At 40.1% G+C, this 15,327-nt stretch overlaps 1 protein-coding gene across 3 annotated transcripts; it reads left to right on the top strand.

Annotated features, from left to right (window-relative positions):
• The first annotated feature begins 99 nt into the window (after positions 1-99).
• On the top strand, positions 100-14,262 carry arrdc2 (arrestin domain containing 2). 3 transcript variants are annotated; one of them, XM_077584506.1, is made up of 9 exons: positions 100-213; positions 3,356-3,405; positions 3,843-4,103; positions 9,566-9,783; positions 9,867-9,969; positions 10,744-11,000; positions 11,106-11,268; positions 11,615-11,781; positions 13,074-14,262. In XM_077584506.1, the coding sequence occupies exons 3-9, from the start codon at positions 3,845-3,847 to the stop codon at positions 13,125-13,127; spliced, it is 1,221 nt and encodes a 406-aa protein (XP_077440632.1). In that variant the 5' UTR covers positions 100-213; positions 3,356-3,405; positions 3,843-3,844; the 3' UTR covers positions 13,128-14,262. The 3 variants fall into 3 exon arrangements, with proteins under 3 accessions (XP_077440632.1, XP_077440631.1, XP_077440630.1); XM_077584505.1 differs by lacking the exon at positions 100-213 and having other exon boundaries at positions 3,270-3,405; XM_077584504.1 differs by lacking the exons at positions 100-213; positions 3,356-3,405; positions 3,843-4,103 and adding an exon at positions 7,977-8,457.
• The last annotated feature ends 1,065 nt before the right edge of the window (positions 14,263-15,327 follow it).

Below are 15,327 nucleotides of genomic sequence, written 5' to 3'. Positions count from 1 at the left end.
ACCCCATACTACCGTAGCCTTTGGCGCCACCCAGCTCTCTGCGCACCCGACCTATTTGGCCCCTCCCACAGGTGGTGAGCCCACAGGAAGGATGACCCACATTGTCTCTCTGGTCTCGGCCTGCGTGGGCTCCATGGCCCAACAGGCACTTGCTAACCAGCTCCACCTCCAGGCCTGACTCCAGAGGAGGGCCCCGGCGACGTGTGTTCCGGGGTGGGTAATCGATGTGCAAATATTTTATTCATCATCTATGAGCTGTACCTTGTCTGGGCCCTTTCTCACCAGGATCTTTTTGCCATGGGTGACCTTGCCAGGGGTTTATGATTCTAGACAAATTAGCTCCTCATTCACTGGGACACAAACCCCTCTGCCACGATGCTGCTCTACAAAAAGAGATATAAATAAGAAATAATTAACATAACTTTTAAAATGTGTACACATTCTAACCATATAGATTTATAGACCACTTGGCTTAGAAAGTCCCATCAGAACAGGAAAACAACATAAACCTGGTAGAAACCTCAGCCGGCCTCACTAATACTGTACACAATGACACATAATAGTGTGACGAAGAACGTGCTGTTCCTCATAGTTGTTTTGAATGTTTAATTTGAGTGTCTCGCAATGTTTTTTTTCATATTATACAAATGAAAGAAAGGTACATACTGTATACTGCCCTGGTTCAGGTAGACATAGTCCAAAATCATCAAGTCCTATTGGAGGACTGTCCAAAATGTGTAACAATGTCTACTTTATAGGCAATGCAGATTGTAGATTTTGATAACTATAATGTAACATTTATCATCTCATTCACTGCCATTGACGGTTATAAACATCAAAAATCATTTTAACTATTTCTATTAGTTTAACATTTTATTTCTACTTTTGTTAACAAGAGTATGAAAACCTAGATTTTTTTTATTGTACATTTAAAACAGATGTACAATTTGTAATTGTGTGTTAACTATAGAAATCATGCAATTAATTACGATAAAAAATTGTTATCGCCTGACGCCCCTAATTTTTAAATCATCTCGTCGGGCGATACAATTTTTTAATTGTAATTTATTGCATGACTTCACTAGTTGACTCAGGATTAATCACAAATTTTATATCTGTTCTAATTGTAGAAAAACAATTCTAGGATTTTATACTCTTGCTAACAAAAGTGGAGAACAAAAAAAGTTAAACTAATAGAAATAGTTCAAATGAATTTTTGACGTTTATAGCCATCAATGGCAGTGAATGAGTTAAAGGGCATTTGAAATGAGGATCATTACAAAATATATTCAGCACACAACAGTTCCCAATCCCCATTCGGACCAAACAAACGTTTATATGTAAACATACTGTATAAACACGTAAAACATAACATTCATTTACTCATGTGAGGCGATTGTAAAACTTAATTGTTGAGTGCTTCTAAGAATACATTTGAAGTTTTCCAAGAAGGACCTAACCTCAAGGGATTTTCAAAAGTAGTTCATATGTGTTAATATTTCCCGCATTTCCAGGAATTCACTTGACCTGGCTGCTCTTTCAGTTTATGCAGTTTTTAAAACTTGGCTTTTAATTAAATCAACATTTTCAAATACATATGCAAAAAGTGTGCAGAGCAATATTAATGTCCAACCTTTGCAGTTATGTGGTTTAAACATAAACCTTTTCTGAAATATTCGGAGAGACTCTGCACTGACTGCCCTACTTCAACCTTGTTTACATTATCAACTTCAAGATGAAGCACTTGGTGTGAGTTTTGCAGAAAGATTCTTCAGCAAAACTGACATTACATGAGCCCTAAAAACAATCTGCGTTGTAGTGGCAACATAGCCTTGACCTTGATATGCAGGCTTGTAAAAACAAAAAACGTTGGCCGGCAAGAAAATGTAAATAAAGTGAATTTGGAGTTCAATAACCTGGCGCAACAGCAGCAGTTAGGGTACAAGATTGAATGTTAGCTGGCTGAAGCCAGGTACAATTATTAATGTAATTAATTACTGAATTATAGCCTGTTGTATGTTTTTAAAAAATATTTATTCATAAATTGTAGTATATTGTGTATTGTGAATATGCTGTGAATGAGTAAAGGCTTATGTCATAGAGAACTGCTTTATTTTTCATGATTTTGAAGCCTCATTTTGCATTAGTATGTCATTTTCAAATTTGACAGCGCTGTCAACACTTTTAGTGGTGTGACAAATTTAGAAGATAGACAGATAGCAAACAATAGACTCGATCATCTAGGTACACTGGTTTACTGTGTTAAAAAAATTATGTTATCAGTAACAATCAAAATAAGATGATTGGACTACAGTAGTAATCACGAGGTGGGATTCCAACATGGCTGAGAACTAAATGCAGAAACCTTTCATGGTGGTCAGCACTTTATGGTGGTCACGATGATTAGACAATAAACATGATACAGACCAGTGTTTCAATAGGGATACGTGGGAACTTTAAGAGGGCATAGACAAGATCAGAATAATGAAAAGAAAGTAAAACTGCTATTGTGGGTCTGAACATTATTTTTGTTAACTGTTTTCTTCCTGATAAGTTTAATATATGATAATGTATTACAAGTTATTCAAAGGAGCTCCAATTTTTGGTTGTAAATGTATCAGCGTTACAAAATAAAGCAATTTTTTAATGATTTATTTTGATTCACAATTTTGAAATGGATTACTCATTTTCAATGCAACATATATTTTTTTATTTTTCATTTGAGTTAAAAAAAAAAAAAGAGAAAAAGTTAAGACTTGGGTTCTGCTTTTGGAGAATCATTAACACGTGAGTGACGGGGTACTCAAGATATGACAAAAAGATTCATATACCGTAGTTTGCTACTTGACTGCAATCAACCGTCATACGTGTAGTTCCTATAACTCCTGGATCGTCAGATACACTGCTATATGTTTAAAATAAAGTACGGTGGTGTTTATAGTCAGTGCGTGTCAGAAGTTGAAAGAAATTGAAGGAATAAAAATAAACTGAACCTATCCAGCCTAACTATCGACGACATATCGATGCCTTCAAAGTAAAAGTTTAGCGCAGTCACATGCACCAATAAATCAATTTTTGCAAGTAGTTACCTCAACGCGTGTTTGTTTTACGTTGCTCTTTGTATAAAACAAATTCATTTTTTCTATAAAATCCTACGGGAAAACAAGTCATAGGTAGAAAACTTAATATGAAATGTCAAACATACTAATCGGTTGCTGTGGGCGGACGTGACTCACGTGCGACCATTGTGATTGGTGGAGGAGTGAAACAGTTACTGGGCGCTCAAGCCTGACAGTCTTAGACATGTTATTTAAAGATTACTGCCTAAGCATACGACTGTGCGCTCTCCCTGCAGATTTCTCAAGTTCTCTTTCGTCCTTCGAGAGGATTCCCCATGTCATACTGGTGAGTAGTTTTTACTGTCAGCGTGACGTTACAACGAGTTGTTAACAGCTGTCTGCATTTGTAACGTGCGAAGCGACTTTCACAAGTCTGATTGGTTGAGATTTGGCATTGCCATTTAATCCGTGTGTTTTCACGGTTGTGGAAGTATGCAAGCGCCCATTTATTATTGCCAACCGGCAACCACGTGTAGAATGTGTATTAATAACCGAGACAAGAATAGTTTAAATAGATTATTTGTATTTGCAGTGGTGGTCATTGGTTGGTTTTGTTGCGTTGAACTGTATACACTATAAATAATACGTATTGAATGTTGAATTAATTCTCCCATCCCATGGGATGGGTATTTTTTCTTTTCTTATTTTTTACCGTCTGAAAACAACTGGACACTATTCAATGTGCTAATTGAATCTTGCCTCTGTTATTTCCCTTTGACACAGACATGTCATTGAAGTTGAACCCAATTAAGTCTTTCAAACTGGAGCTGGATGGTGAGGGCGATGCTGCCTTCACTGGAGGAGAGGTGGTGTCGGGCCAAGTGGTGTTGGAGCTCTGCAGGGACACCAAAGTGCACTCCATAAAAGTGCAAGGACGAGGTGTAGCTACAGCACATTGGCTGGAGAATCGTGGCATGAACTCCGTCTATAACGACTACACCTCCAGGTTCACTTACTTCAGGAAGAGGCAGCATCTGATCCGAGGTCAGTTATTGAAACTAGCAACAATTTTACTAATAAAACTTAAAATGTCACGTAAACTTGCAAAGGTGAAGATGAGCAGGTTTTAGGGATGTAAGGACATCCCATTCATAGCAGTACAATGTCTAATAAATATTTTTCTCTCTCACTTTTACATAATTCTAAAAACTATGGAATATTTAAAGCATCCTAAACACTTTATATAATATAATCTTTCTAGGTAGCATGCATCCAACTGTTGATTTGGAATTTCTGACCCTGTCTAGGGGTGTGCCCAAAAAAAATTGATTCTTATAAAAATCGCGATTCTAATTTAGTACGATTCAGAATCGATTTTAAATGTCCCAAAATCGTTTTTAAAAAATAAAATAAAATTTATACTGTCTTCCCTTTGTTTGTGTGTGCCTTTATTGGGAGTGCTGTTCATGTTGTACCCGATTTGGCTACTTAGGGGCAGTGTGGTTCCACGCGGTCTGATACACTGTTAAGTTGTAGCCACATTAGAGAGTAGAAGGAAAAAGTCACGATTGAGTTATTCAATCAAAAGTTGTTTTTTGCAGGATGGAGCTTTTGAGTGATAAAAGTGCCACAAGTAGAGCACCAATTAGCATTAGCGAGTCATACTAGAGTAAATCATTACAATTCCTTGAGCATCTATAAATTGAAGCAAAAATCATTGTCAATCAAATCATTTTGAATCAAAAATCGCTCTTAATCGAAAATCGATTCTGAAATGAATCGCACACCCAAAAATCGGAATCGAATCGTGAGACATTCAAAGATTCCCACCCCTATCCAAGTCCAATAACTAGTTCTACAGATATGAAAGTGAAATTTAACCTGAGGTTAATATCAAAGTAAGTAAACAGTAGGTGGCAGTTAATGTTTCATCAAGTGTTTTGAACACAGTGCAGTTTAGTTTGATGCTTCAGATTGTTTGGACTAGCCATCTATGTGCTATACACAGATAAGGGCGCATATACATTCACATTCACACTCAAGTGCAGTATAAAGTTTTCAGCAAACTTAACATGAATGTTGAAACTTCACATGAATGAACTGACCAAACCTATCATGCAAGGATGGGAAGTACACCATGCTGTGATTCAAATCCAGAACTTCTGACCGTGATGCAAATGTGCTTTTTTTTATGTTTTACCCGACTTCATTCAATTATTTTGTTACCAGCTCGAATGATAAACTCCCCAACATTATGCGAGGAAGAATTGACACATGGTGCAAGGAATAATTGCATAATTTAAACTTCATGGCTATTTTACATGCCCATGCACATGCTTGAGGATGAACATGGCACAGAGCCCGAGTATATGTCTTATGTCTATGTTGGGGTCTGGAAAGTGTATGGAGTGTTCATGCTAGTTAAACAATAGGTCAGGTGTGCCTGAGGACTGTACGGATTGCCCAGTGTGAGAAATGTCCAACTTTCAAATTCTTAACTACACAAACTGCCCTGTTTAGCTGCAAGGCAGAACAACAAATAAGTGAATGATCGTGTATCTGCTCACTAACATGACCCAGTTACTTGAGCCAAAATTAATATTTTCAACACTAACAAGCTAGTGTCAACAAATTGTTTACAGCCTTTGTGTGGTAGACCCAATTCGTTGTCTTGCTGTTTTTTTCTTTATTTCTGAAATGTTTAAGTTGTTTTATTGAGACAAATTTGTTTTTGTTTTTTTACTGATGAAAGTTTAGTGTTTATGGTTCAATGTTTACAATCTGCTCTAACAAGAGCATGAGGAAAGAGTGCAACAAGGAAGGAAGACGGAATGGGTGATGGGTGGGGGAAGTTTGAAAATGCAGGCAAGCGTTACAATGACGACAGTTAAAACAACACATGGTACCCTTTGCTTGCCCTCTTCCAGCACTTGCTAAAGGCAAGACGTGGTTCATATGATTGGATTAGGTCAGAACGTCTGTTGTAGTCCATGTGGATTTTTTTAGCACTCTTGGTGAGGTAGGAGTTGTGGATCTTTTACAGTTTAGTTTCACTCCACGAGCTAAGCTTAAAAGCTATACATTTATGGAGAGTGTTTTGTAGGTCAAAGTTATTTTCAAAGGCAGTTTGACGATCAGGTTGTTACAGGCTGTTATTCAAATATCTCATCAGGAGCAATGCTGGCATCTGTCATGAACCTACCAGCAGGTGGCACTACAAGCTTTAGTTCATGTCCAAAACTATCCAGACGTGCATTTTTTGTAGTTTGTTTTCATTCGAGTGTTGAGTATTTTCTAGTATTTTTCTTTATTTTCAGAAAAGTTGTTCTGGTCTGAACAAGACAATTTCCTGCTGTATGACAGGGCTGGTAAACAAGCATTCACATTCATAATTTAAAAACAAACAGAAAACACAGGGAGAACTTGCAAGCAGGAGATTTCAACCCCCCGAACCTCACAAGTGTGAGACAGGTGTGCTGATCTCAGCAGGAAGTTGTAAAGGTTTTTAAAAGCCATGTTGGTTAAAACTCAGTCTCAAACATTGACTTCTACGGCGCTGCCTATTGCTAGTTTGTCTTTCCACAAATAGACATACTGAAGAGGAAAGGGCAGTTGTTGTTTGGCATAGAACAGTCAACAGTGTAATGCTTCCTCACATTCAAACATGCCAAGCCAAATGGTGCTCTGCAGCTCCAAGTGAACACTACATCCAACTCGACACATGGGGGCACTAAAGAGCTAACTCCCCCGCCCCAGTGAACAGAGAAGTAAACAACTTTGTTTTCCAAGATTCAGACTTTTGCTTTTAAATTGATCAGGACTGAATTAAAGTGTGATTGATTGATTCTCTGAGTCCAAGGGCTTTTCTTGTAATGTTTTCTGCTAAGTGACCCAGTTCTTACTATGCCCTTTAATACTGTGTCCTGCAGCATGCACAGTCAAATCCTTCAAGGGCAGCAAATAGTGCATCTGCTTTCTGCCCAATATCAGCAGCACTCTGCTCATTCTGCTGCTGACCTATTTTTTTAGTTTAAGCAAATCACTGTAGTTTGGCCAAGCAACCACGTACATGCCAACTGGCAGGGGGTTCCATTTCCCCACCTGGCTTGGTAGAATAGGCCTTTTACAGGCCTCTTATTTTGTGAACAGATATAGGGCAATGGAGTCAATAAGGCTTTGTTTTTGGAAATGTATCCGACCATAGAGGAAATGTATAATTGTGTTTTAGTATTGATTGAGAGTAGCAGCTACTGCATACTTTTGTTTAGCAAGTTTCTTGGCAGTGTGACCAAAGTGACATGGAAGAAGCGGCGTAAACAGCTTTGGTCTAGCCAGCGTGAATGTATTTTCCTCTTCTGGGAGGCCTATAACACTGAGGCATGCTCAGTCAGTATACGCCTGTTTTCTTCTAAGAACCTGGAACCACGTACCAGTCATGATGATCAGACCCTGTTTTCCTCGCTGCAACCTCCTCCTCACCCAGTCTGCATGTTTTTAATGTTGTCTTCACAGTCTACCCGGAAATGTGGCCGCTATGGCAACAATCACTTCAACAATGATTAAGTAGCACTAGCAGAGAAGACTAAAGTTATTAATCTGAATGAGACATAAGTTTAAAGGTCTTCCTTTATGTTTTTGTTTCGTTTTTAGTCCACACTGCTGACATCGCAGGGACTTTTGGTAGTTTGTCTTTGCCTGGACATGTTTTTGACGCTGGGCGTTTGCTCTTTTGTTTATGGCCCCAGCAACAAAAGAGTTTATTATTATTTTGTAATAAAAAAAAATCCTTTTCAGTAAACGTCATTGATCTCAGACTTGCCAACATTATTTTTTTCCAGGAACTGATGCAAACAACCATTTTTTATTAACGAAAAATAATAGAAGTACTGAAAAATCGTTGCGAAGGAAGAGTACGTGAAGGCATCATCGCCCTGCCTACAGACCTCTCCTGAGGCTTACATAATGAATCTACACGGACGCTCCGCCCACTTTCTCCTCCTGCAAAAAGGCCTCGAAATGAAACTGCAAAACAGTCTCAACTCTAAACCAGCAAGCGCAAACATCATCTTAATTTCACTCGCTACCCCGCACGCCGAAAGGAATAACTTAAGACGACTGGCAACAATGATTTTCGACAAGTTGAAAAAGTTGGACATCGTCTTCGACGCTCCGGACTTGGACTGTCCTCCCGTGTACAGCAGCGGGGATGTGGTGTCTGGCCGGGTGGTGCTGGAGCTCACCGGGCAGAGTCGCGTGGACTCGCTGAAGCTCCACGCTGAAGGGTTCGCCAAAGTGCACTGGACCGAGTCGCGCTCGGCCGGATCCAGCACCGCCTACACGCAGAATTATAGCGACGAGGTGGAGTACTTGAACCGGAGAGAGGTGCTGCTGCAGGCAGGTCAGTCACTTCGGAGTCCTCTCCTCTCTGTGAAGTGTGAAGGTTGCATCCTCTCTGGGAGGTGCACTCAATCATGTGCATCACAATAGGGTGCCAGAGTCCCCCCATTCCAAGCAAATGCCTAAGAGTTGATTATTAGAAGAGACTTTCAGGTGTGTCATTGAAACTATGTACGGTGTGTGGTTGCTAAATCCCAATGTGGCACCTTGTTCTTCAAAATGATTAGGTGTTTTCGTCACTTTTATACATGTTGCTGATTCTTCATAGGTGTTTACAGTAGTGTTCATGCAGAGTTGAAGCACACTTGTTTCAATTCAAAGTTCATATTTCAATAGGAATACACTGTTGAGATGTTTTCTTTGTTATGGAGTGCTTCCTTATTAGTGAAGCAAACTTGCTGAAGTGAGCAAACATTGTGCAGCAACCAACCTCTCAGTATGAAAACAAATCTCAAGCTAGTCAGTCTTGGGTTCTTTTCTCCTGCTCATTCATTCATTGGGCACATGTTTATTAAAAACAAAGTGGAAATTCACTGCAAAGGCACCATTTTTTTTGTACTTTTAAGTACTAATTCTTACAGGTGTACCAAAACACATTCACCCACTCGAGCCATCAATAGAATTTGACAGTGAATGTATTGTAATGGAAATCAAATGGGAATTTCAGAGCAACAAAGGGAAGCAAACACAAAGTATGCCTTAAACAAAAACACGTGTCCGTGGGTCTTCGCGGACAGCAAGTGGAGGGAAAAAACAGATCAGTTGAGAAGGGCTCGAGGAAAACATGTTCCCAGTCAGCAGAATGGTGCAGGTACCTCCCCTTAAGAGCAATGCGGCCAATTGTGGCGAAGGAGAGTTGCATTTCGGCGGAGGCTTGTATGATTTTCTGCTGATATTTGGTTTGTTATATCTTGGCCTCAAATTTTTAATGATTTACAAATGAGTAAGTGCGAAACAAGATAAACAAATTTAAGAAAGATCTACTTTTATGATGCCTTTAATCGCTTGACTACCAGTTTCTGGCTAAGCATTTCATGTAAACAACATGATTAATGGAAGGGAAAAATAAGACTAAAGTTGATGGGTTTGGTCTCATTTGTCTCCCTCAGATAATGGCGAAGGGAATATCCTTCCTGCCGGCAGACATGAATTCCCATTCAGCTTCCAGCTGCCAGAGGAGACGCTAGTCACCTCCTTTGAGGGCAAACATGGCAGCATTCGTTACTGGGTCAAAGTGAAGCTGCACAGACCCTGGGCCACCGTCAGGAAGATCAAGAAGGAGTTTACTGTCATTGAGCCCATTGACATAAACACACCAGCATTGCTGGTGAGCCTCCTCATCTTTATGTTCTAGTCTGGTCTAATTGTTTTTGAAGCACACTCACTATTCTTTTTGCGTTCTATTCTCAGGCACCACAGGCCGGAACGAAGGATAAGATGGCACGGACGTGGTACCGAAACTTTGGACAAGTGTCTGTTACTGCAAAGATCGACCGCAAAGGTTACACACCAGGTAAGATTGTGCCAACTAAACCTATTACCACTCAGGGAACCATATTTGGTAACTCAAAATGGACACTTTTCATGGTCTGGTCCATGTTAATTGGCAAAGATTAATAGATAAACAATGTTACCCCCCGTTCCAGATCCACCCATGGGGTAGTGAGACCATATATAATGTATATATATATATTGAAGCCTCAAAACCCATTACAAAAAGAAATCGCATTTTAAAAGGGGAGGTCAACCTGTGACCTCACTAGTCTAAACATGACATTTTGATTAATATTCCATTTGTGGAATATGAGTTAAATCCAGCCGTTTTTATCCATCTCAGGAGGCGGCCATTTTGCCACTTGCTGTCGACTGAAGATGACATCACAGTTACTCAAGGCTCAGGTACCAACCAATCACAGCTCACCTGTTTTCTGAAGCTGAGTTGTGATAGGTTGTTACCTGAAACCTGTGCAACTGTAATGTCATTTCCAGTCAATAGCAAGTGGCAAAATGGCCGACCTTTTGACATTGATAAAAACTGCTGCATTTTGCTGCTTAACTCATATTCCACCATCGCAATATTAACCAAAATACCATATTTAGAAAAGTGGGGCTGCATAGAACATTATTGTCAAGATTTTTTTTGTTTTTGCGTTGACTTCCTCTCCCTGTGAAACATTCACTCCGATATAGATTCACTATAATAAAGTAAACATGTACGTTGATGTGTAACGCTCATATAATTTCTGTATCTGTTGACGCAATCCTAACATTCTCCTCCTCTCCGCAGGCGAGGTCATACCTGTTTTTGCGGAGTTTGACAATTCTACTTCGCGGTCAATCGTGCCCAAAGCGTACATCACTCAGACTCAGACCTTCATCGCCCGTGGCACCATGAAGCAGAAGCGCGCGGTGGTGGCCACGCTGAGCGGCGACGTGGTGGGCGCCAGGTGCAGGGAGACGTGGCACGGTCGCGCTATCAAGATCCCGCCCGTGGGTCCGTCCATCCTGCAGTGCCGCATCATCAAAGTGGAATACATGCTTAAGGTGAGCAGCCTCACGATTGTTTACATTTTTTGTTTGCCGAATACTGCCCTCCTCTCAGACCTCACTAGAATGTATGGGTTGACTTTATTGATCTTGTATCAACAGGTGTGTGTCGATGTCCCGGGAACTTCCAAGCTGTTTTTAGAGCTGCCTTTGGTCATCGGCACCATTCCGCTCCATCCGTTTGGAAGCAGGACTTCGAGCGTCAGCAGCCAGTACAGCGTCAATCTGGAGTGGCTGCGTATGGCCATCCCAGAGCAGCCTGAGCGTAAGTTTCACACTCACGATAGAGGGGCGGGAACAATGTCCGGACGTTGTTAGTCCAAATCCGCGCAATGACATGAGCAACGGCATCACTTAAAATGATTGAAAATAAATAATCAAATAACGTTGTCAAGGTGATTTAGCGCGTGGGCATTCGGTTTGATAGTTGTTAAATGTGAACTTGCCACAAGGCTCAATGCCAACACGTAAAACTTTTTTTCTGATGAGATTCAGTAGTTTGTCATGCGGGTTCAATCATTGGAAATGCAGTGATGAGTCAGCAGCTTCACGTTTGGACCTGTTCTGTTCTGAGTCAGACCAGCAGATGAATTGTGTTTGTTTGCCCGCAGCTCCTCCAGAGTACAGCTCTGTGGTGGCGGAGGGGGAGGCAGAGCAGTGCAGCAACAGCAATGCGGCGGCGCCGCAGCCGGCCGAAGATCTGAGTGGGATCCTGGAGCGGCCCCTCATGGCTTTCGTGCAGGAGTTCCGCTTCCGACCTCCGCCTGTGTACAGTGAGGTGAGCCAGAGCACACAACATGCGCCCCCACGCACTATTGACTTACTTTGACTGGTTCGACTTGATATGAAATTTGTCACTTCATGGAAACAAATGCGGACATCTCTGAGAACGCCGTATGCATTGTCTTCTTCGCATCCTATTTAAAGGGATACTTGACTCGTTGAGCCATTTTCAGCAGAAAAAAAATAATATTTTCTCCAGAATTAATTTGATAATTTCATTATTTTTTATGTACAATTAATACCTTTTAAAAACACATTTTTCTACTTACTGTCGACAGAAGATGACATCACCTGTGCTGAAGAAAGAGGTAACGACCAATCACGGCTCACCTGTTTTCTGGGTTTGGTCAGCAAACTGAGCCATGATTGGTCGTTACCTCTTTCCTCAGCACAGGTGATATCATCTCCAGTCAACAGCAAGTGGAAAAGTTAGTTTTTAAAGGTATGAAAAATAATGAAGTTATCACATTAATTATAGACGAAAAATCTTCTTACTGTTGAAAAAAAACGGCTCAACGAGTCAAGTATCCCTTTAAGTAGAATTTTCAATGAAATGCACTTCTCCAGATTGTGATTTGCTAAAAGGCTTTATGGTTAGCGTTTATAGTCGAGATGAGCTAGTACTGATACTGATTGACGATATTTAACATTTTATGCAAAGTGGCTGTAATGTCTTAACTTGCCTGATCAATCAGTGACATCATTAATCGGCAACCCCGAAATGAAACATTGCATGTTATATTTAATGTTAATCAGCAATTTTTGAAGATTGTTTTTTGTCCCCCATGCAAATTTGTTGATTGCTGATCGGCCCAAAAATCCTGATTGTGTAAAGCCTATGTTCAAAGTATTGAGATAGGCGGACGATACCAGTGTCAGTTGTACTATCACATATTTTAATTAAGACTTTTCCTGGAAACTGGATTATTTGTTTCATTTTATTTCATTATTTAAATTAATTTTATTCTGTGTTCTATACAAAATATGTATTTTATGAACAAATGGAAAAAAGGCTGGAAAATTACTATTAATCAAATGCAACTTAAAGAAAAAGCTATTTTGTGATAGATTTGTATTGAAAATTATCTTTCATTGGTTTAAGAGAAATTGTATACATCAAAAGTGTAGTGGTGTCTGTACTTGGTATCAGTGAATGCTCAAGTTTTGCCTACTCGCACTAGTATCGGTCCTAAAAAAAAACAACTAGTTTATAGTATGTGTTGGTTTTTCTAAAATGTCATTGAGGTTTATGTGTAGGCATTAATGACGTTCTCTATATTTGTCCAGGTTGACCCCAACCCTCAGCCGTTCCACATGAGGCCTCGCTGCATGACGTGCTGAACTGCAAGACCCCGCCCGAGTGTCGAGCGACTTTAGATTAATCCTATGAATCGGGAGATGTATTCGATTCCTCCTCTTTGAAAAGTGGCACCTGGCCGTACCAGTGTCACTGAGAGACTGTGGTGAGCGCCACGGTGAAAGGCGGCGCCGCCGCCACCGCTGGGGGCTTAGACGGAGGAGCACAACCCCCCCTGCTTTGTTTCCAGTCTTTACGTGGACTCTTTGCGGATCTGCTGAGATGGAAGCAGCGGCTCCACATCAGTGATTTGTTTTCTTCTTTTTCTAAAATCCTGATGATGTGAGCGACACGCATTTCCCAATCAACGATTCCCTCACCTGAATTGAGATTTAAGGAATTTGGGACATGTTGTTGAAGGGGTTACTTGTGTCAAAAAGTGCCTTGTTGTAATGTAAACTGACGGTTGCCATCACATTGTCATCTTTCAACGGTGTCAAGAGAAGTGCAATTATTGTTCAGTCTCTACGTCCCTTTTGCCAGGTTTGCCTGTGACCGTTTCTACTGTTAACCAAGCACATACTGTAACGTGTATTGATGGTTAGAGCAAGACAGAAATGTGTTTTATGCATGCAGTAAAAAAATATATATGTCAAAGGGAAAACTACATATGCCTTAAACATGTGTTGTCAAAGAGGAAGTTGTTGAACAAAAGCAGTTGTATTGCGCAACTTGGAAGTGGCAAGTGAGTTTTGTTAGCACAAAAGCAGAAACAAAATGGGCAAGAGGCTGACTGATAAGCTCCCTTAGCTGCTAATAAAAAGGAGGAGCTGCAGACCTCTGGACTGTGGTTGCAAGCTTTTGATGGGAGCCAGATGCCTCGTTGGTCTGAGCTGCGTTGGAAAGCTCAACCAGAACACACTTAAGACAAGCTTTAAACCAGCGATGCCTCTGGAGTGTACGGACAAAGAACATTCCAAATACTGACTCTGGGATTAGGAATTTTAATCAATTTGAGAAAAAATAAGTCATGAATAGACATTTTCTGTGTCAGCTGTGTCATACCAATATCATGAATTAAAAATGAAATTTATTTTTGTACAAATGTTAAATCACAACCTTGCCAAAGTTTCCTAATTTTGTTTTTGTTTTTAATAAACAAAACTGAATTATATGGTTCACTTGTGTTCCCCTTTTTTAATATCGCATGTGAGTGAAATGGTACACGATGTTCAGCAGGGAAGTAAGTCAGAAAATATATTCTTGCCCGAGGCACAGCTTCCTGGAAGCGGGCCACACCCAGCGGATCAAAACAATTCCAGGCTCAAGTCGTGCCACTGACATTTCTTATTGTGCACTTTTCAGGCCCAAAACGTCCACGTGCTGTTAGCCGTAGCCGCAATGCCTCATGTCACACTGAGGGAAATGTGGAATTCATTTCCTCTTGGACTGTTTGTTCTGCCTCAACGCTGATCCTGGTTATTTTTACCATACGTAAACATAACACGCGCTGCTCACTGATTTCTACACCGTGTTACATAAAGACATAAACATGGATTTGAAACAAGTTGCAGAAACTCTGTAAGGTTAGAACCAATGGTGGGAAGTAGCAAAGTACAAATAGTTTGTTCCAGTAGTACTTGGAAGATTTTTCAGGCATTTCTACTTTTACTGACAACTTTTACTCCAATTGAAAAAGTATCAGTACTGTACTTTTTTGGCTCATTACTTTTTTTCAGTCTTTGAAGATGTTTCAGTTTAGTCTGAAAAAACGTAAAAGATGAGGTGCTTTTTTTTGTTTTTGCTTTCTCACTACGGGAACTATTGTTTTATTTCGTTTCCAATGTGGCCCTAATGTGCCTTTGTGTCAGTGATACATATTATGGGAATATGGCATAATAGATACAGTATAGTAAATATTCATAACTGCATATTGTCTTGGAATTATAATGAAGCAAATATAATTAATTTAAAGGGGAAGTCAATGCAAAAATATTTTTTTCAATAATATACACCTTCACTAGTCTAATCATGGCATTCTGATTTAATATATGTGTATGCTGAATATGAATTAAGCAGTAAAATCCACCCGTTTTGACTCATTTCAGGAAGCAGCTGTTTGTTTTTTTGGTGCACTAGGGGCGGCTATTTTGCTACTTGCTATCTAGTGAAAATGACATCACAAGTTGCTCAGGGCTCAGGTAACAGCCAATCATGGCTCAGCTTCAGAAAACTAAGCTGTGA

Source organism: Vanacampus margaritifer, chromosome 13 (assembly GCF_051991255.1).
Source record: "Vanacampus margaritifer isolate UIUO_Vmar chromosome 13, RoL_Vmar_1.0, whole genome shotgun sequence".
Classification (NCBI taxonomy): Eukaryota; Metazoa; Chordata; class Actinopteri; order Syngnathiformes; family Syngnathidae; genus Vanacampus; species Vanacampus margaritifer.
The sequence above is the reverse complement of the archived record's forward strand: the minus strand, read 5'-3'. Positions and strand labels throughout refer to the sequence as shown.

What these genes read in the sequence shown, in the direction of transcription:
- arrdc2 (XM_077584504.1), top strand. Translation starts at nt 8,022, where the DNA reads ATGAATCTACACGGACGCTCCGCCCACTTTCTCCTCCTGCAAAAAGGC. An exon ending in CCGCAAAGGTTACACACCAG is followed by an intron (nt 9,970 to 10,743) that starts GTAAGATTGTGC and finishes TCCTCTCCGCAG; the next exon opens with GCGAGGTCATACCTGTTTTT. An exon ending in CATCCCAGAGCAGCCTGAGC is followed by an intron (nt 11,269 to 11,614) that starts GTAAGTTTCACA and finishes GTTTGCCCGCAG; the next exon opens with CTCCTCCAGAGTACAGCTCT.